General features: G+C 45.2%; 1 protein-coding gene across 7 annotated transcripts in view; it reads left to right on the top strand.

The window, feature by feature from the left end:
• The window catches only part of MEIS1 (Meis homeobox 1), a 110,683-nt gene extending 87,010 nt beyond the window's left edge, over window positions 1-23,673 (top strand). For 4 of the 7 annotated variants that reach the window (XM_049799451.1, XM_049799450.1, XM_049799453.1 and 1 more), the window contains exons 9-12: window positions 114-190; window positions 17,848-17,906; window positions 19,144-19,233; window positions 22,103-23,673. In XM_049799451.1, coding sequence (XP_049655408.1) covers window positions 114-190; window positions 17,848-17,906; window positions 19,144-19,233; window positions 22,103-22,386 — 510 coding nt within the window. In that variant the 3' untranslated portion in view covers window positions 22,387-23,673. Of the gene's footprint in view, window positions 1-113; window positions 191-17,847; window positions 17,907-19,143; window positions 19,234-19,505 lie in introns of all 7 variants that reach the window. The other 3 variants (XM_049799454.1, XM_049799456.1, XM_049799455.1) reach the window with 2 other exon arrangements.
• Window positions 23,674-26,808: the final 3,135 nt, after the last annotated feature.

The raw sequence follows: 26,808 nt of genomic DNA, 5'->3' as shown, positions 1-26,808 counted from the left end.
CACCTTTCAATAATAGATGTCACGCTTCTGTTGTTTTTTTTTTTTTTTTAATTTAAAAAGTAGGCAAAAAGCGCATTGTTTTAAATGTTTATATTTATTTTGGTGTCTTATAGCACCCTTACCCTTCAGAAGAACAGAAAAAGCAGTTGGCACAAGACACAGGGCTCACTATACTTCAAGTGAACAATTGGTAAGTAATTTTCCTTAGTGTTTCTATACGGCCACTGGCAGCCTCTGGCTAACGCTTTGCATTTTTGAGGACACACCTTGCCCTTGTCTGCTCCCCCCTGCCAACAGTTTATTGATGCAAAAGGGATATAACCAGGTGAAGTTTCAGTTATGGGAACTAGGAGGTTTGCTACCGCAGAAAACAAGCTCTATTTATTTTCCCATTGCTTCGGCAGATTTCAGTGTATTCACATTTGGGTACCAATCCTCCTTCTGGCTGAGAATGTGTCTTCTTCAACAGGAAGCCACATCCATTTTGAGAACTTTTGTCTTGAAAGGGGTTGAGATGTTAGTTGAAAAAAGTGGCAGTTGGCCCCATTTCTGCAGAGCTTATTGTTCTTTTGGGATGCTGTCATGCTTTCTAAAATGTTGTTAGTGAAGTTTTTCTTTTTGACTGACATCCTTCTATCTCTTTACCAGTTTGTTTTAAAAGTCCAGTTTTTGAAAGCTTGAATAAACTTTGAGGACAATCTGGCTATTTGCTGCTGAAGTGTGGAGCAATTTTATTTATTTCTTCCAGCTCAGGGTTGCTGGAGTACCTGAGCTGTTGTAGTAGCGATTTTTTTGAAAGAAATCAGGATCCGTGCTGTTTCTGCAGTGGATTTTGGGTTGTTAACTGTCTGGGACATGATGGAGACAACCAGTGAAAATTACATGTGATTTAAGTATAAAAACACAACAGCAAACCCTTAAAAAAAAAAGTTTGATTTATTAGCCTTTGTTACAGCATCGAAATGCAAGTTTCTCCCACTATCCCAGAACAAGTGTCATATTTGAAGTGTGTTGCAATCTAATACCTTGTAAAACTAAGTGTATCTAATTAATTGTCCTAATATTTTTAGATTAGTGTTTATGATGGGAAACCTTATACTCTTTGAAGTAATACCCAGAAAATGGCCAAGGCAAACGGCGAGCCTGCTGGGGAAAAAGAAGGGAGGAATGCCAGTTCGCAGACAAAAGTATTTTTTTTCCGTTCAATAAGTGTCAGAGATTAATATTACTGAAGCTCTGATTACATGGCCTAATCCATTTTAGTGAATAAATTTGGTCTTGATGTCCATTGCACCTACATTAACAAACCCTCCTCTCTTAGAGGGAGTAGGAGCCTATGGGAGAGATTTCAGATATATTAAACCCCATTACAGAAAATGTAATTTCTGTCAATATAATCCCATGTATTCTTCAATTTAGTACTTTAGAGATAACAAGCTACTTACAATATATTTGCCTTTGGAGGATTAATTTACAAAGTGCACTATCTGGGAGACGCAGGCGGGCTCACATAAGCATAGCTTGTAAGGGTTATCAATTTCTGTGACCTCACAGCAGCTCTGGGAGATCAATTTTTTGAAGCCCTTTAAGACACTGAATAAAGGAAAATACCAAATACTTAGTGTACGTGAAGTATGCTTCCAAGATACTTAGTTTAAAATGGAGGAATAAAAGGCACTAAACATTAAATACATGTTATAAGGAAATGTAACCCACAGTATTTTGGCTCAGCCAGAAAAAAATTAGTGTTTGCTTCAGCTTTACATCCTTGAACCTTCATCCAGGCGATACCCTAATTTATATGGTTGTCCTTCAGTTTAACAATAGGCACTTTGGGCAGTTGAAAACCTGTGTATGTTTGTCAGCGGTCTTATTTAATGATGGGTGGAGCAAGCGTGTGCTGCTTTGGAGGGGTCTGGGAGCGTAGGATTCGACATGGGCAGCTATGTCAGTTTAGGATGGGCCATCAAAGAAATTTTTCGAGATGGTGAACATGGGATGCTTTGAACTAAAGCTGGTGGAATTTATCCAAAGTGACTTTCCAGGGTGTTTTTCAGTACCCATCTCGCCTCGGATTTGAGGAGTTTTTACTTTGGCTTTGTGTCAGATGTGTTTTTATAAGTTCCTTATGTGCAAAGGAAAAAAAAGAAAAAGTAGGTCAAAATACATTATAACTGAAGTCTTGTGGATGTAGGGCAGGCTTCCTCTGCTTGAGCTAGTTTGGTAATTCTGCTGTGGTGTTACAATTGTATAAATTATTGAGACAATTCCCCTTCCCTCCCCAGCTCCACAAAGATTTAACACTATAGGGACAGCCAGGGCTTTCTTAAATCACAGGTGGTGGGCATAGATGCCAAAATACGGTAATTTAGCCCCTGCTTTTTGCAATGGATCCTAAGGAACAAGGAGGCTGTGAGACTGTGGCAGGGTGTGCAGGTTTGCACACACACACACACACACACACGCATCCTCAGGTAACATCCAGCCATGGGATGACCAACAAGCTACTCATCCCCTCCCAAATCCTGGAGAGTATGGGGCAACCCTCTCCCAACCTTGTGCTGAATCCCTTTTCTTCTAAGGTGGTATGCAGGAGAAGAAGGTCTTCTTGCCTAAATTGTTTGCTGCAGGGAAGAGTTAACATAGTGTTTCTGGTTAGCTTTGCCTTTCTTCACTGGGCTCATAAGTCATTCAGGCACGACTTGCAAAAAATTTTGCCTTCCTCCTTAGATTCTTCCAAACTTGTTAACACACATGTACATTTTTGTATTAATGATGAGTCATTGTAAATCACTGTTGCAGAGATTAAATAAAATGCTGAAGGGCAGGCTGGGTGCAGATCAGTCATAAATTATTGGCAGCAACACAGCATGTGGGAATACATGAAATGTGCATGAAAAACATAAACTCATGTCTGGTAGCATGGTCGTTAGCCCAGACTGGGAATGCTGGATTTTCTGGATGGAATTAGAAGTTTGCCACAGAGCAGTCAGTGAAGAGAGCATTTGTTTTCTGCAGATTGAAAGCATTTGAACAATTTTTTTTGTCATATTTTGAATGCCTTTACAGTATGTGCTAGCTGCATACTTCAGTTCTCTGCCGTAACGAAAAAAATGGTGCTTTTCACATATGGTCTGCCCGGTGTTCTGGCTCCCTGGGTTGATGCACACAACTCCTATTGATGGTGGAAGAGTCACAGGCGTGGGGTGATGATGTGAGACGTGCCAGAAAATGTATCCCTGGTAGGGCACATGTCTTTAAAAATACCACAGTTTAAACTTGACCCTTTTCCTTGGGTTGTTTTATTTTTTTAAAGTAATGAAGTAATCCACGTGGAGGATTTTTCCCCCTTTTTTTTTCCACACACAACAATTTTGCTTGCAAATCACCAGCATTGCCTTTTAGGACCATCTTTTTGCCACAGTCGGATGTTTCCGTTGTGGGAAGATGGAGCCCTTACTCTGTTGCAAAAAAAAAAATATCTATGGCAGGTAGGAAGGTAACAGAGTTCAAGATGTCGTTAGTGTAAGTGAACCCTTCAGGTCTCCGTCTTGTTAGTCGTTTAACCCCACAGCAGTTTAGGGTTCGAAGCATAGTAATGTGAACTAGAAGGGGCACGTCTATGATCTTGGCAGCATTGCATATAGGGACATGGAAGGGACCTGACCAAGTACAGGTTAATAAAGTGCTTTTCCCCGGTGATAAAAACTGTGATTGAAATATCCAGGAGGTGTGATCCAATCACTTCTTACCTCAGTTGAGAGCCAGCCAGCCTATATTGAACAATCTATACAGTTTTCTTGTTTACTACATCCCAGCGGAATCTCTTCCCGTTAAGAACTAATGGTAAATAATTACTGGTGGTACTCTACGGAGAAGAGAGAGCAATTCTCATCAACGGCTGCATTAGGTGTCAGATGCTTCTTTATGTTTTAGGAAAGTCTAGGTACACACAGATAAATGTCTGTATATTTGTAGAATAATGTGCCTATATAACCTCTCTATATATGCATGTCTATATGTGACTATCTCTCTGAATAGTTGCGTACAACTGCATTAAAATGATCTTAAAAAAAAAAAAAAAAAAAGATTAAGTTTGAAAATTCAAATCCTTAAAGCTCCAGCCTTTTATTAGGTGTTTCCATTCTGCTTTTTCCAAAATACCCTTGTGGTATCTAGGGCACAGACCAGACAATGATGGAGCAGCTAGTCAACATTGTATCTTACCCTCATTCTTCAGTGCTTTGTTTGTTGAGCTGTATTCAAACCGTGCTTAAAGATGGAATTAATAATTACTGCTGGGCTTTCCTATTGCACTTAACTGCTGTGAGACTCAAGTCCTCCCCTGACCTCCGCTTGCCTGTATATACATACAATGTGGTGAGTCTGCATGATATTTTTACAGTTCCCCTGCAAAGAGAGAGAATAGTGTTGTCCTGGTTCAGAGGTGAAGAAGTGAGGCTCAGGGAGGTCCAGGTCTAGCAGAGCCACCAGTTTGGGGTTCACCTGGGACTGTGAGATGACTCAAAATGACAGCAAGTTATCCACAGTTAAGTCCAACGACCACCGAAACCCCAAGTTTCAGTGGAAACTCCATGTTTTGAGTGCCTTGGCATCTTACATTGCCAACGTCCAGTGTTGGGTGTGGGGGAGAGATGTGAGAAATCAGTAACTGCTCGTGAAAAGTTTGGGTTTGATGATTTACTGGGTAGCTCCTGAGCAGTCCAAGGCAGCAGCAGAGCTGAATCCTCTTCTCCAGTGCAGTGTGCAGCTGCTTCAGCCAGGACTGCTTTGCTCTTCTTACCATTTGCTGCCTTATTCATTCAACTTTGAATAAGTTTATTTCCAGTAGAAATCTTTTTTTCTACATTGTAGTGCCCTGGCTTGTTCTTACAATGAACATAATCATCACTGGGATGGTTGAGGCATTGGGCTCTATCAAAAACTGTACCGTGAGCTGGTAACTGAACTGTTTGCGTAAGTAGATTAAAGAATAGGGTGCAAGCAGCTCTAGTAGTACGGTTTCCTAACTCTTGAGTTCTTGATTTTATGACCTTGGCTTCTTTAAATGTCAATTTTGTGTATAATTTCCTAGGCTTAAAAAAAAAACCCAACAACTCAAACCTGACCAAACACACTGGAAAAAATGATCAAATAATGTAAATTTCCCTAATCTCATTCTTGGAGACAGCTGAAACTATTTTTGCTGAAACTTTATGAGGAAGAAATTTTAAAAAGTCTCCAAGACCAGCCTGAAGATGGGTTTGAAAAATCTAAGACGGGTTTGCGACAGGAAGACCAGACCACCTTACTGAATGTAGCACAGCCAGCTCAGGGCATAGACACCCAGAAATACTTCATTACTCTTTTAGCCCCATCACAACTCCCCTCTGGCAGGAAATTTTCTCCTGCCTCCATTTCTTTGCTCGTGGGTAAGCATAGTGGTAGAGCCTTGCTGCAGTAGTTGCATGGGGCAGGGGACGAAGTGCTTTGCCATGGCACGGGCAGGCAGGGTGGCATGGTGGGGACGGGAGGATTTCGCACTTCTCACGGGGGATTGCTCCCCAGCACCCAGCGATGAATGGGGAGCACCACTGCGACGGGTGTCCTTCCCATCTGCTCCCTGGTCATGCCCAGCCTGGCTTGCAGATGGCAGGGTTACAGATGGAGCAGATGGGGGGGATGCAGACGGCGCGGGTGGGGAGGATGCAGGTCGGGAGGTGCAGATGGGAGGCATGGGGGAAGATGCTGATGGGGCAGATGGGAGATGCAGATATGGGGATGCTGATGGGGTGGACAGGGGGATGCGGATGGGTACAGATGCAGATGGGGCAGATGCAGAAAGCCCCTGACCACCGCTCCGCAGAGGTGCTGGGGAAGGAGGGGCGGCTGCATGGCTCTCCACCCTGTCACCTTTTGGAAAACCGTCCCAAGCCCCTGTTCTCCTGCTGTGTTTTTTTTTATCATAGCATGCCTGCGGTTTGGTACATCTAAAGCACGCCTCAAACACCCCCAAATCCAAGTCATAATGTTGGCTGGTGATTCCCATGTGTTGAGCCACACGTCAGCCCCTTGTAGGGGATGGATAGGCTCCTTCATGGGGCCAGGCATTTAGCATAGGCATCACCTTTGCTCAGTTTGTTCGCTGAGGGTGATACTCACCCCAAGCAAAAGGCCAGCACATGACCAGTGCACCACTTTAGTCCCACTTAAGCACTATTTTTAGGGTGTAAGTGGGGGAGGAGGCCAGCAGGGAGGGAGCACAGCAAAAGCAGGTGCTGTTCCTGTACGCAGGGGTGGATTTTCACCCCCTCTGCCTACCAAATCGCAGGCTACAATAAATAGGCAAGATACTTGGTTTGCCACTTTGCACAGCACATTGCATGCAGGGATTTTTAGTCCTAGGCGAGTAAAATATCTGCTTGTTTTCAGATGTGTCTATTACTGCTTTTGTTGCAGTAAACAGATTAAACAAGAAAAGGTCAAGATGCAATTTGAATCTGTGTAAGAACATAACAAATACTTTTCTCAGTAATCAGATACAGTAAATACAAGTACTTATTTACTTGTAAATGTTAAAACATTCAGAAATTATCCTCTCAACTTCAGCAATACGAACTTAACCATCAGATTTTGGATACTATTTACTTTTCTTCTCCATGTGATTCAAGAATCCATATACAGAAGTTATTTAAACACTGTTTTGTTATGGGAATACATGTGAAAGCAGGAAAAAATAGAAATAAGAAAGAATATGTTTCAGGTTTAATGAATATGTATTGTTTGTTATTCCAGAGTAAAATAAGACAGTAGGTGTTTGCAACATGAAAATTCCACCCCCCCCCAAGCCCTCCCAAAACCCCAAGAAAACTATTAAAAAAAGGATCTCTCTGGGTGAATTGTTATACCATTTGAGCAATTCAGAATATGTGCAGTAAATTAGCTGTTCTAAAAGTACCATGTGCCAGTCTTCTCAAGCAGATTTTTACATTTATGTTTTCACTAAGTCTTAGCTAATTGTTATGCCTTTCACCTTGAATGCCAATTGTAATAATAATATTACATCTGTAGTCTATTTCTCTGTTCTTAAATTACAGCAATCAGGATACTCACTAGGTAAAACCCTGTATACTTACTCATAAGAAAATATTGAAATCAGATGAAAAAATGTTTAGCTTGCATATTGCCTTAGACAGCCCTGGAGAGCTGCCAGGCAGCCAAGGTATTATTAGAAAAGCTGAGCAAATAGCTTACAGGGGGAAGAGCTGTGAATTTAGAGCTATCGGGTACCGTCGTATCACCAAATTTTAGGCAGGTTTGTTTGGTTTTTTTTAGTTCAGTAAAGCCATTTAAAAATACAGCATGGTGATTTAAATGTGCGGGGTTTGCTTTTGGCACACATGTTTGAGGAGTAGTGATACAGTTCTGGCACAAAACACAGGTGTTTTTCCAAAGGGGGCAGATGCTTGGAGGAGGCAGATAAAGAGGTTTTTTGGGGGAAATGCTCCCCTCAGCCTCTGGGACTTCAGGTGGAGCGGAGGAAGGGCTTTCACCCTGGAGAGCTGATAGACCCTGTGTTTCTTGCTCAGTCCAGCCTTGGCAGTCTCCATGCACCCCAAACAGGGGGTCACCCTGTCCGGGAGCACCAGGGGAGGATGTTTCCCCTAACCATTGCTCTGACAGCCCCTGGATTCAGGCTGGGGAAAACCAGCAGGGCAAACACCATTTATTTCAAGAGAAATGTGGAATCATTTTGCACAAACTAACAGACTAATTAGTGGCACCCTGAGCACTGAGCAAATAAAATAAGCGGTGTTATTTTATTCACACAGATGCTTTTTCGAGAGGGAGAAAGGTCAGTTCCCACTGCAGAGCGTCGCACGGTACAAACAGGGTTTACCTGCCAATAGTCTTGACTTACAAAAGATGCTCGGCACTTGAGAAGTTAATACGCAGCCAAAAAAAACCCCTGTTTTCCCTTGGGCCTTCCATCCTCTTCTGGGGTGGTTTGTACCTCAAAAACTTTTTTTAGTTGGTGCATTAATATTCTGTAACGAATGAGCTGTCAGGTGTCAGGGAAATAAGATGAAACAGTGCCATGCAAACATTTGCCACTTGCTCTTTTCTCTGCTCCTGCCCTAGGTTTTTCTCTGCAGGATCGGGGTAGGGGTCAGAACGCTTTGTTTGCTTTTTATTTAAAAAGGCCGAGATTCAGGTGTGCACAGTTTGGCTTCAAAAGAAAAAACATCCAGGACACTATTGTATTGTGGAAATGCTGCTTTGCAAGCAAGGGGAGGGCTCTGCACCGTCTTCTGTAAATACAGTTCTCAGGGCTTGGTTTCCTTTTAGTGACAGAGATGCTTCTGTCTGGAAAAATACCCTCAATATATTAAAAAAAAATAAATATATATAACCTCAATATATTTAAAAAAAGAGAGAAGGGGGAGTAATGGTTTGTCATTGCTTTGCAAGTCAGGTTTTGGTCTGTTCTTGTCATAGCTATCTGAAGTGTGTTTACATATAGTTTGCCTTTCTGGTATTTTGTGCTTGCACAGACCTGATCTCCACCTATTTTGTGTCAACAGTTGCTGAGATTGGTGTAGAACGATTAACCGTTGCAAACTGAAACACCAACACACGGAGAAAGGTGACCTCAGAGACCCTCTCTCGCACTTACATCAGGCGCTCGCTCCAGGCTGCACCTGCATAAAACAAACTGCGTGGTTAAAAAGTCAGCCTGAAATATTAAAAATGGGGCAAATGTTGCCTCCTTCTTGGCTAAACCAATTTTCTCTTCTCAAAAATGAAACACAGCCAGAGGCACAGGGCGAGGACGTGCTTTTGAGGGCGTGTGTTTTGCCCTGCCTGCCCTGAAATGATTTCAGTGTAAATGATGTATGGCTGGCTTTACCAGCATTAGCACTAACGAGGCTTATGCCTTTTATTTTACTTTTAAAAAAGAAAAGAAAAGGCAGCAGATGCTGCTGAAAAATATTACTTCCGCAGTTCTTCAACGAAATCTAGGTCATGTAACAGTTTCATGGGGCTTTTTTTTTTCCCTGCCCAGGCACTGTAGTCCGTGTGGCTTTTTTGGCTAATGATAAAGAACAATAACAATTGCTCCTTTTTAATTCAGATTTATCCCAGAGATGTTAAACTTCTCACCTGGTTTATGAAGGTGGTTTATACCATCTGGGGGGCTGATCCCTAAGATTTCTGTGTCCCATGGTCTCACAAATTCTTTTTATCTTTGACATTCCTCTGACCTCCCTGTGTGTGTTTTGTTTGCGTTGTTTTCTGAGGATGTCTTTTCTCCTGCCCTGAATAAAAAACCGTCAGGAGTAGGATTATAAGAAAAATGAATTACTTCACTTAATGGGAAATTATGTTTAGATAAAGTAGATTACAAAGGAGGTTCTTAGTTGTGGTTAGAAAACAATGTTTTGACTTAGGATGTCTTGGGGGGGGAGTTTGTCCAGAAGTGTGGGGTTGTTTTTCAGGTTGGTTGTGACTCAGAGTTGTATCTTTTGTGGTTTCTGGGAAAAAAAAAAAAAGGGAAAAAAAAATTTCAAACCAGTTTTGCAGGTGCCCACATCACACAAAATACACTAACATGCTCATGTTTGTTGTCTCAGTAGTGGTGGGGAGGACCCAACCACAGGAATCACAGCTTCCCTCCTCTGCCCCAAGCCAATGTCTCGGGGTATAGACCAGAGAGATGTCAAAGCCTATTTCATGTACTAATCACAGGCCCTGCATAGAAGTTCATTATGTTTTGTCTTTGGGGGTTCTGGGGGTGGGTTTTTTTTCCCAAAGACACTTCTTTGGACTTTTGGTTTGGCCACCCTGGGTTCACTTCTCCTTGTCCTGCAGGCTGGAGGAGCTGGTGTGGGGTGACAGGGTACAGAGTTACTCCATACTCCTTAAGTGGCCTTCTGGAGACGAGGAGGGTGAGGAAACCCATCCAGGAGCACGGAGAGAGCATTTCTTGTATCCTTCAGAGAGCGGGAACGCACTTAAACCAGCAGTCAGATGTGGAAGCAGCCTCTCTGCTTTAGCTTGGGCTGGAGGACCGGGCACGGCTTCCAGCTCCCATGCCGTATGTTACAGGTAGGAGTGAACGGGGAAAAAGCTGTTTGGACAGGACTCCCCGCTTGATGTATGGAAAAAGCCTTGGACCTCAAAGGAGGAACCTCTGTGTTTAGACCACTTGTGTGGCAGGAGAGAGCTCTGAGATCATGCAGGCACCTCTCACAAACACTACACTCCCTTAAATAAGAGGTTATGCTGAATCGACAGAGGACATAGAAATGGCTGAGAGAGAGTAGTGTTTTCAAAGAAACAGCGAGTATTTTGCTGTCAGTTCTTGCCCGTTCCCAGCGTAATCCCTGCCATCGAGCGGGACGTGGGTTGCTGGTTTTAAGTGCTCTGGTGAAGAAAAGCTGCTGGGTTGCACTGATGGTGTGCGCTAGATCAGGACCCAAGTTACAGAGTCCAGATGTGCTCCTCTGAAGGTTCAGATGGGAAGTTGAGGTTCAGACCTCCCTCAGAGCTGGGAGAAAACCCTGAGCTGGGAGACGTGCATCACGTCTGGGCTGCTCTCGGAGGTTGTGGAGAGCCTGCGCATCCTCTGCCACGAGCGTTTGGGAGGTCCTGGGGTTTGTGGCATGGCCTGCACATTGAAGCACATATGTCTCTATCCCAGGAAAGACAGTGCACTGTATGGCGCTGAGGTGAATCGCTCTCCAGATCTGGAGTGGAACAGCAACCAGGCAGCATCAGTCCTTGGGCAGCGAGAGCATTTTTGTGGGAGGCAAGATCTTGGCTGCTAGTGTGTTGTGTACCCAGCCGCAGTGCTCTATGGGGTCTAGTGCTGTCCCGGGCAGGAGTCAGAGCAGCTTTAGTACTGATCTACTAGATGAATCCTTGCCATATTCCTTAAAGGCTAATTGTGGCACACAGAGATCAGCGGACTACAGCTGCGCTGGGATTTGGGAGCAGGGAAGAGACGGGAGGTCAGCTCCACTGGCGCTTTGCCATGTAAAGATTTCCCCTTACATCATCTGGCTGCCGAGGGCGAGTTTACATCTGCTTTGCACCCTGAGGGAATTGTGGTGTCAGGGAATGAGGTTGCTGCGAGCCCTCCCCGGTGCAGCCGGGACATGCAGCCCGGCCTCTGCTCTGGCTCCCTGGCATTGGCGGGGAGACGCCTGGATGCCAGACCTGGATTTTCACCGGAAACTTTCCATGTCAGATGAGTTTTTTTGAGTAGGATTTGTGGATGGGAGGAGAGGAGGAGGAGGAGGAGAACATACCAGAAAGGCCAACAGCAGCTCGCCTGTGCTGCGGGAGGGCACGGGAGATGGGCAGAGCAGGGAGGTATATCTCCAGGGAGCCCTTCCCCAGGCATGCTGGTTCTTCATTCCTCTCTAGCGAGTCCCTCCCTTGTTTTTCATTCAGAACTAGCTAAATAAATACAAGTAGGCTTTAGCTCCATCCTACTGGGGAACAGGGAAAATTTTGCAAGATGGGAAAAGTGTTTCCTGCCTAGCTTGCTTCTAGAAAGACCTGTCGAGCAGCCACCAGCCATGAGCTCTGTGCAGATTTGGGGCTAGGGGAGCGTTTGGGCCAAGGGAATAGCAGGGCCAGGAGCTTGTGTGTCCTACCTTGATGAGAAGTCATCAGCCGTCCCTTCTGCCCCAAGAGCGTGAGCCACCGCTGGGCTTGCTGCCATCCCGAGGCGGTCACCTGGCTGCGTGATGTCCCATGGGGCTGGTGGCAGGGTGCTTCCCCAAATCCTGACGATGTTTATTTGGAGGCAGAATGTGTCCCACGGTGCTTTGAGAAGAAAGCATGGTAATGGAGCAGGAGGGGAAGTGGGGTTTAAGGGCTTGGGGGAAGAGCAAGCACAGAGGTGGCCAAAGGTAGAGCTCGTGCATGTTGGGCCAGTCAAAATGTAGGGCATAGCCAGCTCTCTTACAAGGAGCGCATACCTGATCCCATCTCCGCTTTCTATTTTTGCACTCGATATGCTCGCTACATTAGCAAGGTTGGCTTGCGAGAGATTCAATAGCACTCTCCTGCTTTAAAGCAACTTTTCTGAATGCACAACATGAATCCATCGGTGGGGTCACATAGTAATGCTTGAAGTCAGAAGCTATTTTTAAAACTAAATTGCAGAACCACACATGGCTTTCATTAGTGCTTTACATCAAATTTGTCAGCTAATTAGTGGTTTTTCATCACTAGTTTTTGCATAGTATTTTATTTGTTCGCTCTTCAATATTGTCTTGCGACACCCCCAGCCTTATATACAGTTCCTGGTGCTGGTGCTGCCAGCGGAGGAGGGAGGGAGAGGAGTGCAGAGCTTTCAGGAGACCTTCCCAATCCTCCTGATGGATGGACTCGCGGTGTTTGGAGTATATTCCAATATTACGTGTCTGGAGTGGGCGGTTAGCAGCCCGTGTTCTCTCTTCCCTCCCTACCTCCATTTAGTGTTGTAAATGATGTATTGCAGTCCTGAACTGTCTTCGGTTTGGAGGAGGAGGAGGAGGAGGAGGAGGAGGAGAAACCAAGAAAAGTTGCCAAACATGACTTCATAAGGTTTGACTTTAAATTGAACAAAGTTTCTTGAGTGTTTTGGATTTTTTTTTTCTTTACAAATAAAGGGAGTACAGAGAGCATGGATTGCTAATGACTGGTAGTTACGGGTCATTAAGCTCATTAACTGACTTCAGGATCAGAACTTTCTAATAATGGCAGTAAGCACTCTTTTAACATTTATTTCTCATTTTAGGGAAGGGGAGATATGATTACCATTCAGAAGTCTGCATTTATTTTTTCTGTTCATAATTACAGAGGGAGCTTGCAATTTTTAAGGCTGTTTCTAAAACATTTGAAAGTATTTGGTGAAATAATTTCTAGGGTTTTTTCCATTTCTTTAACTGACTCCTTTAAAAAGCTCTGGAAAACAAATACACAGGAAAAAATGAAAATATGTTAAAATAAGGAATAAAGCAGTTACTGAAGTGTAATAATCCCGGTTTATAGCACACTTTCCATTTAAATTGTTTTTATTAGAGATAAACCTGTTAAGCGTTGAGGAATTAAGTGCCGAATAGAGAAGGTTGTTTTTGCTGCTGTATAAATGAAGGATCCCAGTATGCAGAAAAGAGTATGGCTGATTTTACAAGTGAATTATTTGCCAGTTTGAAGGGCTCTGATTCCTTTGGCATCTGTTATAAAAATGATTTGTTTGTTGTCAAGAGGGATACTATTTTTTCCAGAGCAAGAGACATTTTAGCACTGGGGTTTGTAGGTACTGTGGGCTTTCTCATCGTCCTTACGCGTGGTTTGCTAGAAGGAGCTCAAGGAGAAAATGAGGCAGAGAGATTTTCGGGAATTTCTTGGCACTGCTAGTGATACACAGACTTCTGGCATGTGGTGCTTTGGGACAATATTGAGAGGGAGCAGTCTGCAACTCCAAGTATCAAAAGTTAGTAATGGTGTGAAACTCTTCTCATTTGGGAGGGCTGAGGGGAGAGAAAAATTCAATATATATCTAAGTCTCAGCATCTCCTTTCAGACAGCTGGTCCTGGGAAATTTCATTCAAAGACTGCAAATTGGAAGTCCCCACAACCGCTCTGTCAATTCTTGAGCAAAGGTGACTTTCGAAATTTGTGACAGCAGAGGAAGGTCTTGTTTTATTCACTCAACAGAAGTGAAATACAAGGGGAAGGGAGAAAGACCAGATCTGTGCGGAAAATGTCACTCAGGCTGTAACCTGAGCCTTAGCGAGCTGTGCCTTTTGGAGGGTTTGGTGACCCTCCGAAAAATCCTTGCTCTCTGGCTGCTATTATTGTAGCCAATTTCCAACTAAAATAAGTCTTTTGTCATCACCAGCCATGCCGCCTCTTGCTGAGGAGAAACAAAACTTATGCGTGGCAGTGAGGGCGGCCAAGCTGAAGGTCAGAGTGCAGAGTCGGATTGCTGCATCCCTGGGGCTGGATCTCACCCGTGGGACCGGCGATGCACCAACCAGGGAGATTGCCAATGACCTCTAGAGACAGAACCCAGGCGAGAAGCCTAAGAGAAAGCATCCTAGAAAAATGCAAATTGGAGAAAAGAGGGTTTCCTACTCCTCTTTGGTGTTACGCAGGTGGAATAGCTGGTTTTTTCTTGCTTTTTGGGACACAGCGGAAAGCACAATCTCATGTATCCAAAAAGGCAAGGAAAAGTTAACTTGAAAAAAAAATAATAAATACTTTAAACTTCTGTGTTTGCCCAACTGTTCAAATATTTTCTCCATGCCAGATCCTTCCCTTGGAAAAAAAAAAAAAAAAAGAAGAAAAAAAGACCAAAAAAAAGCAACCCAAAGCATTGTTTTGCAGAGTTGTCTCCTTGAGCAGGGAGATGGGTACAACTTGTACACTGAGGGATCTCGTTTTTTGTGCTGCTGTTGATTCTGCTCTTTGGGGGAAAAAAAACCCAAACCAAAAAAACCCTTCCACATTGGAGCAAAGGTACCAATGCATAGAGCGCTGGTATGGGGAAAAATACTTTATGCAAGTCCTTGAGCCTGTGCGGGTCTTTACTCACATGAGTAAGGTTATGCGACTGTCTTAATCATTAACTTAAGTTTTATGTTGAGTCGTATTTTGATAATACTCCATTTGAGTAGCACCTAATAGGCAAATGTCTTTTTTAGGTCCTGATTCCTCTGAACTTTTAAAAATTAGAGTGATTTAGGGTTTCTTTCTCTTAAGATAGGTGAATGTGAATACACAGGAAGAGGGTCAGTGAGATTTTTCCTGTTAGCTTTTCTGTTCCATCATTATTGCTGGTGTTACATCAGCTTGGCACTTTGGAAATTCAAAGAGTGTTCAAAAGATCTTGGCCCTTCTATCAAATTAAAAAACAGAGAGTACAAAGAAATTATCCCCACACCCATATATTTCTGCAGCAACAGCTAATTCGCAATTTTACTTGCAAAGAGTTCTCGAATGTGATTTGTAAATGTAACAGCGCTGCATTGTGCTCTCTCAAAGCAAGCCACATTAATAGTTTTAATCTGATGGGTTCTTATGAATTCCAGGTTTGGGATGCAGGAAGAAACTTGAAAGTGAATACTTTCTTCTTTTTTTTAATGCATAGTGGTTTGGAGTCTACTATAATGCAAAGTAAAGCATTCTGTTACAAAGGCAGGGAGGATGGGACAGAAGGTTAAAGGGCATCCTGGAAACAAACAGCTGGACCAGTTTATTTAAACAGATACAAGGATGGGGAGCTGACCTCCATTTGACTTCTAGTGGGAGGAGCGAGAATGTCATTTTATTACTTTGCCCAGAAGGAAAATGTTCTTGCGTCTGAATTCCCCCCGAAGACATCCAAACACTGGGCTGTTTGGCAGAATTGCTACTTATAGAAAATACTTACACGAATGCGTAGGAAGAAGATAACTGTTAAGTACCTGTGTGTAAAATGTTCTTAAAGCAGATATCCCGAGCGATAGCATGGGGCAAACAGGTGGGAATATGTTTTACTGTAGGCACATCTTTGGGATAATTATTGGTAAATTCTAGCTATATAGTTTATTATGCTAGCTATATAGTTTATTATCGAGCCCCCTTTCTTATTAAAAATGCTTGTAGTTTGGAGGAGAAGGAAGAGAAGGCTGTGAAGTTGGGGGGTGTGTGCTTAATGTTGCTCGGGGTTTCTTTGGGGTAGAAGCTTTTGGCAAATGAAGGTTTCGTTGACTAGAAAATCTCACAGCTACCAGAAACCCTCCCCTCCTGCCACAGTAACAGGTCCTGGCAGTCGGGCAGGAGAAGGATGGAGTAAACAGAGCAAGAGCCTGCTGGGCTTGCAGAAAGAAATGGCTGGGGCACTGGGATTTTGTGTTGTTGTTTTATGTAGGAGAGTTGCTGTGAAAATTGCTTTCTGCAAATGCAGATTACAGATATTAAACAATTTTCTAATTGGTCATGGAGCTAAGGCAGCTAATGGGGAAAAAAAGCAGGGTTTTTTTAATTGCTTATTTCACATGGTGTTTGTGCTACACCTGTGCTTATAATGAGAAAGGAGAATTAGTCTAACCTGCTCACATGATTCTAATTTTCATGGTTTGTACAAGATAATGATAAACTGATTTGCAACACTGTTTGCTGGAGTTGGGGAGGGGGAGTGGTTTATTGGAAATGTGTAGAAAAATTGATCCAATACTGTTGCTGGCAAAACATGACCTAGTTCAGGTGCAGGGTTTCCAGAGTGGCACCCGGAATTGGCGCCTTTGAGCCCATATTGTCAAGACAGGTTCGATTAGGGCTCAACATCTTGATTAATTTTTGCGGGAGTTTGGGTAACGGGAGTCAGTTGGGAATGGGAGATAGGAGACCGAAATTGCTATGCTCTCTGGTCTTTGATGAGGGCAAAACAAACAGCACGGGGTGGTGGTTTGTGATTCTTCTCCCTGCCGGTATAGGGGAGTGGGTGGGCAGAGCTGATTCCCACAGGGAGGTCCTGGTGGCTTTATCTCTGCAGTAGGAGAGCTCCTGCTAAGCCACCCCAAGCAAAGGCAACGAAAACAAGCACCAAGTAGCCCTTTGTGGACTTTCTCTTTGCATTTTGCAAGCGTAGTTTGGTTTTACCCACGCTCACGCTTCTTCCTTTACTAGTAAGTATTGTGGCATACACGTTTTTATTCTTCTTTTTCTCTCTCATAAAGAATGTAAAGTCTGGTTATGAGGCTTTGCCATGATTAAATCTCAATGGAGATTTTTTCCAAATGTTTTTTCACTAAGCTTTCTGATGAGCGAAACTGCAAGAGTTCTTCTAACGCTCTTCAGACAGGTCCCCAGCCATGGTTTCGAGCCTCCTGATTTCAGTGCCACAAAGACTGCCCACAGAGGAGACCAGGGCACTTGTGATCTTTCTCCTTCTTCTGTTTTGCTGCAAATTATTTTGAATATTCCTTTGCCAAATAAGCATTGCAAAACTAACTGAGGCGAAGAGCTACAAAAACGCAAAGAGTACAGTTGCAGATGGCTATTTTTAAAAACGATTGTACCTTTTTTTTTTATTTCCAAAGATCTGCTTTTCATTGTTCAGGGGGAATTTTCAGTAGTCCAGTAATTACAGTTTAACAAGATGTTTGCTGTAAATGGTCAGGCCTAGCTGGAGAAAACAGGATTATAAATTCAATTACTGTAAAGCTATGACCTCGCCTTGACCCCTCAGACTTTGCATAAAGAGAGAGGGGGGGAAAAAGCCCACCAAGAAATGGCTAGGAGGAATGCATGGCTCTGAAGTCCCCAGCAGTGTGACTTAGCGGTGATAAAACTCCAGACGTTCCCTCATTTGATGGGGTTCTGCCATCACAGTTCATTATCTTAATAGTGGGCATTAAAAGGGAATTAGGTTTGCAAGAGGTAGGGGCAGGTTTTGATAAAAAAAATTGGAAAAAGAAGTCAGAGGACATAAGGCAGAAATGGCACTAATGAGGGGGAGGTAGCAGATGCCCTCACGAGCATCTTGCTGCCCTCACCGGTTTTTTTTGCGGCCCGTTCTGAATTGAGAAGAGCGTTGCTGGTATTGTTTCCTGAAAACTCGGCTAATTCCCCCATGAAAAGATGAAATGGAAGTGTCCGACTGTGGTAAAAAGCAGGCAAACATAAATCAGCTCGGAAACCCCAAGCTCATGCTCTCAGAGGTCATCGGGGTTAGAGGTTTTGCCGTATTTGCATCCTCACACAGCCCGATGGAGAGCACAGTGGCAGGGCAAGAGGGCTTGGGGATGGGTGGAAGTCATCCCCTTCGATAACCGTTTGCTTTCCTCTTTTTTCTTGCAGGTTTATTAATGCTAGGAGAAGAATAGTTCAGCCCATGATAGACCAGTCCAATCGAGCAGGCAAGTCCCCAATAGTAACTGTATTCAAGTCACGCAGGCAAAAACCATCCTTAAGCCATTCACCGGGAGGTCCATTACCTGGTAAATAAATGAGAAATGAATGCTGGGAGTGATTGACAATTAAAATACAACCAGCTTTGTTTCATTACAACCCTAATCATTTTAACATGATTAAAACATTTGGGGAAAAAAGAAATTGAAAATTCAAAAAAAAGAAACTAAAATGATCTACTCTGTGACCAGATTTTTTGGAATTGAAGTTTGGTTTTTTTTTTTTAGTAGTTGTTTTGAGTTTTCCTTCCCAGCTCTTTCTGCTCCTGTGACCACTCCCTGGTGCATGGCTTGGTGTGGAATTGCTGTAAACTTTATTACCTGTCAAAAGGGCAAAGGGGTCAGAATCGCTTGTGGGACTCAGTAAAGTTCAAAGACATTCAATGAGGTAGAGCTTTATGTGTTTTAATAACCTAAGGCAGCTTACTTCTGAAGCCGGCATTTAATGTACAGTTAAAACCTCGAGTTCAGGTAGTGGTACTTGTATAGAGTCCTTTTGTCCCTTGTCTCTTATTTTTAGTAGGTGTCTTTTGGGATCACTGAGCATTTGGGGTTTACTTTGGGGGGATTTTTTTTTTTTTTTTTTAAATCTTGAGTTTTCACATGCTGGTTCTGTCTGGGGTCTTGGCTCACAGTTCTGTGTGGGTATTTACCATCGAGGAATAACCCATTACTCCCAGTTGGTTTTGTTTTTCCGAGTCTTGCTGCCAAACTATCCAAATCTGTCGTTGTCCAAGATGCCTTTGGGCGATGCTCCCTCTTTGAGTACATTCGATTATTTTGTCATTAGAGGTAAATATCTGGCACAGACGTGTTCAGGTCCTGCTCTTACGAAGGCACATGGGCGTAATTTAACACACTGCGATTTCAGTGTGACTATTCCAGCCATAAAATCCAGCTCCTATACAGGTCTTTGCATTGACGTCAGCAGTGGCAGCAGCTGGAGCCGGGGTTCCTTGTGTCTCGAGATTTTGGATCGCTAACTTCATTTCCAAACTCGCAGTAGGAAATTAAGCCAAAACTAAGCAAGCTTGTTAGCCCAGCACTAAATTCAAACAGTAAATGTTTTTCCCTGTTTTTAGAGCTGGCATCGATAGCCATCTCACGCAGTCCGGGGGGCGGGGGGTTGTGAGAAGAGGCGACCCTTTTGGCCGTCGCTAAAGAGCAATGTTCTGCGCTTTTCCAGTAAGTCAAGGAACGCCCTATAACCCCGATGGGCAGCCGATGGGAGGTTTCGTGATGGACGGCCAGCAGCACATGGGCATCCGAGCGCCAGGTAAGCCCCCAGGGGAGCATCACCCACCGATGGGTGACCTCGGTCGTGCCACAGCAGGGAACTGCACCTCCACCCTCCGCCGTCATCTCAGCTGCCTGCCTTGCCTCGCCTGTCTTCTGCCTGCCTTCAACACCACTGAGGGAAACCAGGCATCTTCTCGCTCGAGCGGTCCTGGACCCTCTGCCATGCTGTGTTTTGGAAAGGGGCTTTTGGCACTATCTGTTGACTTTGCTCATTCTCTGGCATCTTCTTGGATTTTTATCTCCCTCTAGGACCTATGAGTGGAATGGGCATGAATATGGGCATGGAGGGGCAGTGGCACTACATGTAACCTTCACCTAGGTAACCAATGGCAAAGCCAGGGGGAAGTAAGTACAAACGGGGTCTTTGTTCTCACTTTGTCCGAGGGATATTTGTCTCCTTGCATTTCCCTATGTTCTCCCTGCCCATAGCCTCATGCTTGTTCCTTCCTTTCCATCCATCCATCCATCCTATGCCTGGGCTCCTTCGGGTTTCTCTCCCTCCAGTTCAGCTCAAGCTTTCCAAGCTCCCAAACCCCCTGTGCGTGCGCGCGCCGTACATTGACGCCACCGTACATCGACGCTGCCATACATTGATGCTATTATCCATCCCCGAGCACATGACAAAACAAGAAGCAGCCGGGGAGGTGGGGGAGCCCGTCGTCTTGGCAACAGACTGATTTGCAAAATGTAAGCGGTCTGCAGCAGCGCAGGGAGAGGAAAGAGCATGTCCCCAAAGTGTCATAAATCTGTCTAACCGCAGTTGATGCATGAGTTACATTTCTCCCGCTAACCTGCAAGACACCAAAAAAGCCAAACAGAGACTTCTCGTAGGTAAAAAAAAAATAAAAAAAATATGGCGGCTTCACTTAGTTGCCTTTTGGAAGGCGATGGACGAAACTTTGATATTTTATTTTTTTTTTAATTTTTTTTCAAGTTTATTTCTCTTTGTCTGTCCGTCATAATGGGATTACGTGTGGCAAAGGAAAAAGAGAGAATACAAAATAGAGGTGTGCGCAGCAGGCTATGGAGCTTAGCCCAGGCTAATTGACTATATCCAAATTAAGTATGCCATCACTTGCAGTGTGACAAATGGATTTGACTTATTCAGTATACAAAAATAGAGATCATTAATGCAATCTTCAGTGGCAGGCCTCGCGAAGAAAGCCTAGAAAAACTGTCCCAGTTTTTTTTTCCCCTCTTGTCTTTTTGTAGGGGAAAATACATTATACAAATTTTGGTGGTTTTTTTTTTAAAAAGAAAAGAGTAAAGCTGTTTGAAGCACCAAGGCACCAGTACCATCTTTAAATGGTGCCCGATTCTGTTCCTTTTGCTCTCTTTCTGGAGTTAAGAGCAGTTATTTTGGCATCTTTGTTCTGCCCCCAGCCTATATTAACATAGGGTTTGAAGTTACCCAGGCCAAGTGTATTTCGTAGTCGTCTTCTCTGGGCGCGAGTCAAAACTAAGTTTTAACAATTAGCTGTGAAAACATTCCTCTGAGCTTGGGAATGCAACAGCCTTATTACCTCATCATGGAAATTTCTAGCTTAGTTAATTTAAATATTGTTTCTTAGTTTCTGGGTCAATTAAATTTAAATGATGTATTTTATGCTTCGTGACCAATTAAATTAATAGGTTATTACAAAAAATATTATCATCTTTTTTGATTAAAGAGCTGTGAGTACAGTATATTTTATAAGCAATTTTCATTAGTTCAAAACTGTTCCTTTAGGCTAGATTAAGCAGCTATTCATTGCTAGAGCCTTGAGACCTGATTCCAAGGTGTTCGGCGCATTCACAGCGCGCTCTTACTTAGAACTAAAGCCAATTGAACCTACTTAGCAATAGCGTATGCCTTTCACCCTTGATGATTATGGAGCTTATAGCTCTCCGAAACAATACACCTGTCAGTTCCCATCAGCTACAGCAATCCAAGCAGAAGGCAGAGGCCCACAGAAAGCAGGAGGTTTTATTGTTTTAGGTCCAATTTTTTTCTTATTGTTCTCCCAAACCCACTGAAAGGTTGACTGAGTTGCACGTCTGATTTTTTCGGACAAAAGTGAGCAGGGGGAAAGAATTAATTGATAACTGTTATTGATTATATATATATTTTTAACGTGTTTAAAAATACAGGTTTGATTTAACAATCGTCCTTAGTAATCCTATCAATTTCAGCTTCATATGAGGCCTTTGTTCAGCGACGTATGTGCTTGCTGTATAGCGTCTGTTTGAATGGCACGAATACTTGGGACAGATTCCAAGTGATCGGGCTCGAGAGCTAAATAAATGACTGTTGGTAAACCTCGACACCAATTTAACCCATCTCTCCTCCCAAGCCCCTCATTAGCTACTACGGACTCCCCACCTTGTATTCCCAGCACACTTTTATAAGTGGGGAGATGAAGGCAGGTAGCTGGAGCAAGGCCATGGGGGCTGGAGCCCACCTGAAGGCCCTCGCAGGGCTTCCCCAGCTTGGTGCCACCACCCTGTGTGATGTTAGTCATCATCAGCCTGGCTCTGCCTCCGGCGTGCTTCCAGATCGGAAGCATCTACATCGCATACGTTCCTAACCATAAAAGCAGAAAGCGGTTTTATCTCCTAAAACTCTGTATTTGGAGGGAGGAGGGTGTTCTCGGGGGGGATTTTGACCTGGGAATCATTCCCGTTGCCATCATTGTGAGGCCATACATAGGCTCGGATCCCACAAGGGCAACTGCACTCACGTGGCCATGACTCCACGTCCCAGCTTTGGCTCGATGCCAGCCTTCCCGTGCCCGAGTGGAGGAGCTTCACAGGCCGATGTCAGTAGCCGGTCCCCACCACTCACCGCCACCTCTTTCTCTCTGCAGGGCTGCAAAGTGTGCCAGGGGATTATGTGTCTCGGGGTAGTCCAATGGGTATGAATATGGGACAGCCAAGCTACACCCCAACCCAGATGCCCCCCCATCCCGCTCAGCTGCGTCATGGCCCCCCCATGCATACCTACATTCCTGGACACCCTCACCACCCAGCGATGATGATGCATGGAGGACCACCCCACCCTGGAATGCCCATGTCAGCATCAAGCCCCACAATGCTTCATACCGGCGAGCCGGCAGTGAGCGGACAAGTGATGGACATTCATGCTCAGTAGGTTAAGGGAAATAAGCGTTGTCTGCAGCGACGGTAGATTTCAAACATTGTCTTTCTGCAATGACTATGGAGTTCTTGGCGTCAACTTTGGACCAAGGGACGTTCCGATTCTTCACAGGGACCCTGAAAAGCAGGAAAACACCAACTGAAGTCAACTTCTGGGGACATGCTAAATACCTATATAAGACATTAAGAGAACAAAGAGTGAAATATTGTAAAATGCTATTATACTGTTATCCATATTACGTTGTTTCTTATAGATTTTTTAAAAAAAAATGTGAAATTTTTCCACACTATGTGTGTTGTTTCCATAGCTCTTCACTTCCTCCAGAAGCCTCCTTACATTAAAAAAGAAGCCTTACACTTATCCTGCAAATGACAGAAAGGGCTTATTTGCAGGATTTTTAGAGCATTAAAATAACTATGTCAGGCAGAAGAATCTTTCTTCTATCCTAGGATTTCAGCCATGCACACACTCTCTCTCTTTCTCTCTCCCCTCTGTCCTCCTCTCTGTCTTTCTTCCCTTTCTCTCCCTTTCTCCCTGTCTCTCTCCCTCTCTCTCTTTCTAGCCTGGGGCGTGAATTTGCATGTCTAATTCATTTACTCACCATATTTGAATTGGCCTGAACAGATGTAAATCGGGAAGGATGGGAAAAACTGCAGTCATCAACAATGATTAATCAGCTGTTGCAGGCAGTGTCTTAAGGAGACTGGTAGGAGGAAGCATGGAAACGGAAAGGCAGTGTATTTGAAGCCTAATTGTCACATCAGAGCATCCTTGTCCCCATGCAGCAACCACCACCTTGTACATCACTTCCTGTTTTATGCAGCTCGAAATATGGACTGAAGATTTATTTTTAATATGTTGACTTTCTTTCTGGGCGAGACATTGGTCATGTGTGCATTTTTTTTTTTCCATAGTCCCATCATGGAGCATTTATGTATACATTGTAAATAAATTTTGTGCAAAAAGGACTGGAAAAATGATCTGTATTATTGAAATTTTTTGTAAAAGTAGCAGTTTGGTATGAGTTGGCATGCATACAGATTTACTAAGTGGGATAAGCTAATTATACTTTTGTTGTGGTTAAACAAATGCTTGTTGATAGCCTTTTTCTATCAAGAAACCAAGGAGCTAATTATTATTAATAATAATCATTGCACACTGAGTCTTAGAGTTTCTGATTGAAACAGTTTGGATTGTATAATAACTCAAAGCCCAGTTGTAGTAGTTTGAGTGCAGTAATGAAATCTGAATCTAAAAATAAAAACAAATTATTTTTTGTCATGGTGACTCCACTGCTTGCAAAATTTGTTTCCTGCCCCCCTTCAGTATTTGTAGCCATTCTGTCCCAAATTTGCAGCCGAGCAGCTACGAAATTCAGCTAGCTCTGGAAATGTACCTACCATTTGCTATTTAAATACCAGCTTCGTATTTAAAGAATGTAAAAGTAATGCTACGCTGCATAAAGAAACTTTCTTGGAACTTGCACTGTAAATTGTCAGGATGGGAACTGTTGCCTGTTAATAAATGTGATATCGTAGGGCATTATTGGAAAGAAACTTGTAAATAGTATTACCCCCCGCCCCAAATTACAGTTCTGATACGCAGTTTAAATTATCTGAGCCGCTGAAATACTACATTTCTTCTGGAACTGAACATACTAAGGAAGGAGGAAAATAAAACTTAGAAAACATTGCCTGGGCAATGCATATTTGTAAGTAAATGACGTGCTGGTGCGAGGGGCTGCTGGACCTCTGCGAGCGGAGGCTGGTGCAGGCCGCCCTCTCCTCATTAACCAATTTCCTCGCACAGCTGTACTTCTGCACCGAAGCCAGCAAGTTAAATAGCACCGAGCAGCTTGGGTAGGCTGCGATACCTTCTCATTTTCTTTAAATAAAATCGCATCTATGTATATAAAAAAAAAAAAAAAGTTTCCCGGGGGTAGGAAAATTACGTAAATATCTTAATTAAGGCAAAATCACGCAACAGCCTCCCACCCCCCCCCCCCGCCCTCCTGCGCCAGCCGGCACCCCGCGGCGGGCCCGTGCCCCGGCGGTGCTGTGGGGGCAGCCGCCCCCCCCATCCCCGGCCCGGGCTCCGCCGCTCCCCCGGGGTCCCCGCGGCCGGGGCTGGGCAGGAGTGCGGGCAGGGCTAAGACAGGGTGCAGGCAGGATGCAGGCAGGGCTGGGCAGGATGCGGGCTGGGCAGGGCTGGGGGCAGGCAGCGCAGACCTTGCTGAATTAAGCAAGCCACCAAAGTGGGGTCCTCTCCCCCCGCAGCTGGGATCGCTTCCCCTTCCTTTTTTTTCTTTTTTTTTTTTTGTAACTCCGAGTTTTCTTTTTTATTTTCCTTCCCCACCCCCCACCCCCCCCTTGGTTTTTAAAGGACCGCTGTCCGCCGAGGAGGCTGCACATCCCAGCTCCCGCTTTGTGAGCCCGGAATAACGACACTTTTGTGCCAAAACGTGAATGAACGGGGCTCGCTTTTTGCCTTTTTTTTTTTTTTTTTCGGGGGGGGGGGGTGGTGGTGGTGGTGGTAGTGTTTTGTTTTGTTGTGTTGTTTGGGGTTTTTTTTTAATGTTTCTTGAAAGACAAAACAAACCGCCCTCTTGCATGCGAGGGCACACGCGTCCCTTCCTCCTCGCAGCCGCAGAGAAGTGGGGCACAGACCTTCCTCCACCGGGCCTTTTTTGGTTGGTTTTTTGTTTGTTTTTTTTTTGGGGGGGGGGACAGATTTCAAATTAAACCCACTATTATATCCCAAGACATTTAATCAGCTGTAATTATAACACATTCAAAATGAAGAATATGCCTTGACAGTATTTTTATTGTTATTGTTCATCGCATGATGTTAGACAGCTTCAGAGGCACAGGAAAGAGAAGTAAACGGGTTACAAATAGGGAATTATCCCTCGTTTAGCATTAAAATTCATTTAGATAAAATTGCCACAAACATTTAAATGGGGAGATTAGTTCCCCCTCACGCCTTATTGCACTCTCTCAATGGCTCCGTTAAGAACATTTTACACGTTGGAAATTCCGCCTTCTCGGGCCGCTCGCTGTTTCCTAGCTACCCTCCTTTCACCGCACCGGGGGAGGCCGCCGGGGGGGGGGAGCCGCCCGGCTGCGCCTCACCGCCTCGCCCCAGCCCCGGCGGATGAGCGCCCCGCCGCAGATGCGCGCTGCGCTGCGCGGTTCTGCGCGGGGGGGCGGGCGGCCGACTTGGAGAGCGGGCGGGGGCGGGGCGGGGGGGGTCGGCTGGTCGCCCCGCTGTCCTGCCGCTGCCCGCCGCGGAGGAGCAGGAGGAGCAGGAGGAAAGCCGGCTTCGACTGCCATCTCTTGGGGGCTCGGGAGAGTGCCGCGGGGGGGGGGGGGGGGGGAGTTCCGCGGCTGCCCGCGCAGCGCCGCGGGCATTGCGCGCCGCCGGCCCCAAGTTTGTGCAACCCCCGGCGAGGCTTTATTCTCCCCGCCCTCACCCTCTTTTTTTGAGCAGCCCCAATTTTCCGCTTCTCCCTTTGCTTTTTGTGCCGCCCCCGCCCCTGGCACAGCGTCCCGCGGGACCGGGTGCGCGCAGTGCCACGCAAGGCCGGCGCAACGCTTTACTCCCCTCTCCCCCCCCAGAGGCGGAGGGGGGGACAGGCCCATCAGCGCGGTATTTGCGCGCATCGCTGCGCGGGGCCTGCCCTGCGCCTGCAGTGGGCACCCGCACCCCACAAGGGTCTTTTTGGGGTGGGGGTGGGGGGGGCAGCAAACCTCGGCCAAGCTGAGCGGGGCGGACCAACGCCCCCTCCCCCCCGGCGGGCAGAGGGGCTCGCGTGGGGGGGGCCTGTCCCGCCGGCCCGGCCGTGCCTCCCGCAGCCACAGGTACTTTTGGACTCAGAAGAGGCACTCTTCGGACACACGCTGAATATTTCCACCCACGGCGCTGTTGCGCAGAAGGTCCCCGCTACCAGAGCCTCACTCCGCGCGTCTTGAACCTGCGTGGAAAACTGCGGAGTATTTACCCCTTCCCCGACCTTGCTATGCCGCCCGGGATGCTAAAATATATATATATATATAAAAGCAAAGCAACGTTTCCCGAGCGCCGGGAGGAGGTGGCTGCCCGCGGGCGGGGGCGGACGGTGCGCGGCACGGCGCGGAGGCGGTCACGCGTGGGGCGGAGCGCTGCCGCCGCCGCCGCCGCCGGGGTGCCGCCTGGAGGTGGCTGCTCAACTCCGGACCGGGCTGCTGCTTTGTGTGTGACAGCCAGCAAACCTTCCCCGTCCCTTTAATGCGTGTGGAAATAACTGCATGCCTGTGTGGCAGCTGCTTCTAAAGACCCAACTAACTCTTTTGGAAGAGCAGGGGGAAAAGAGTGAAAGGCGAAAGAAAGACTGTTCATTTTTTTTCCTTTGGTGCCATTTTGGATGTCATCTGTTAC

Source organism: Accipiter gentilis, chromosome 5, assembly GCF_929443795.1.
Source record: "Accipiter gentilis chromosome 5, bAccGen1.1, whole genome shotgun sequence".
Taxonomy (NCBI): domain Eukaryota; kingdom Metazoa; phylum Chordata; class Aves; order Accipitriformes; family Accipitridae; genus Astur; species Astur gentilis.
The sequence above is the reverse complement of the archived record's forward strand: the minus strand, read 5'-3'. Positions and strand labels throughout refer to the sequence as shown.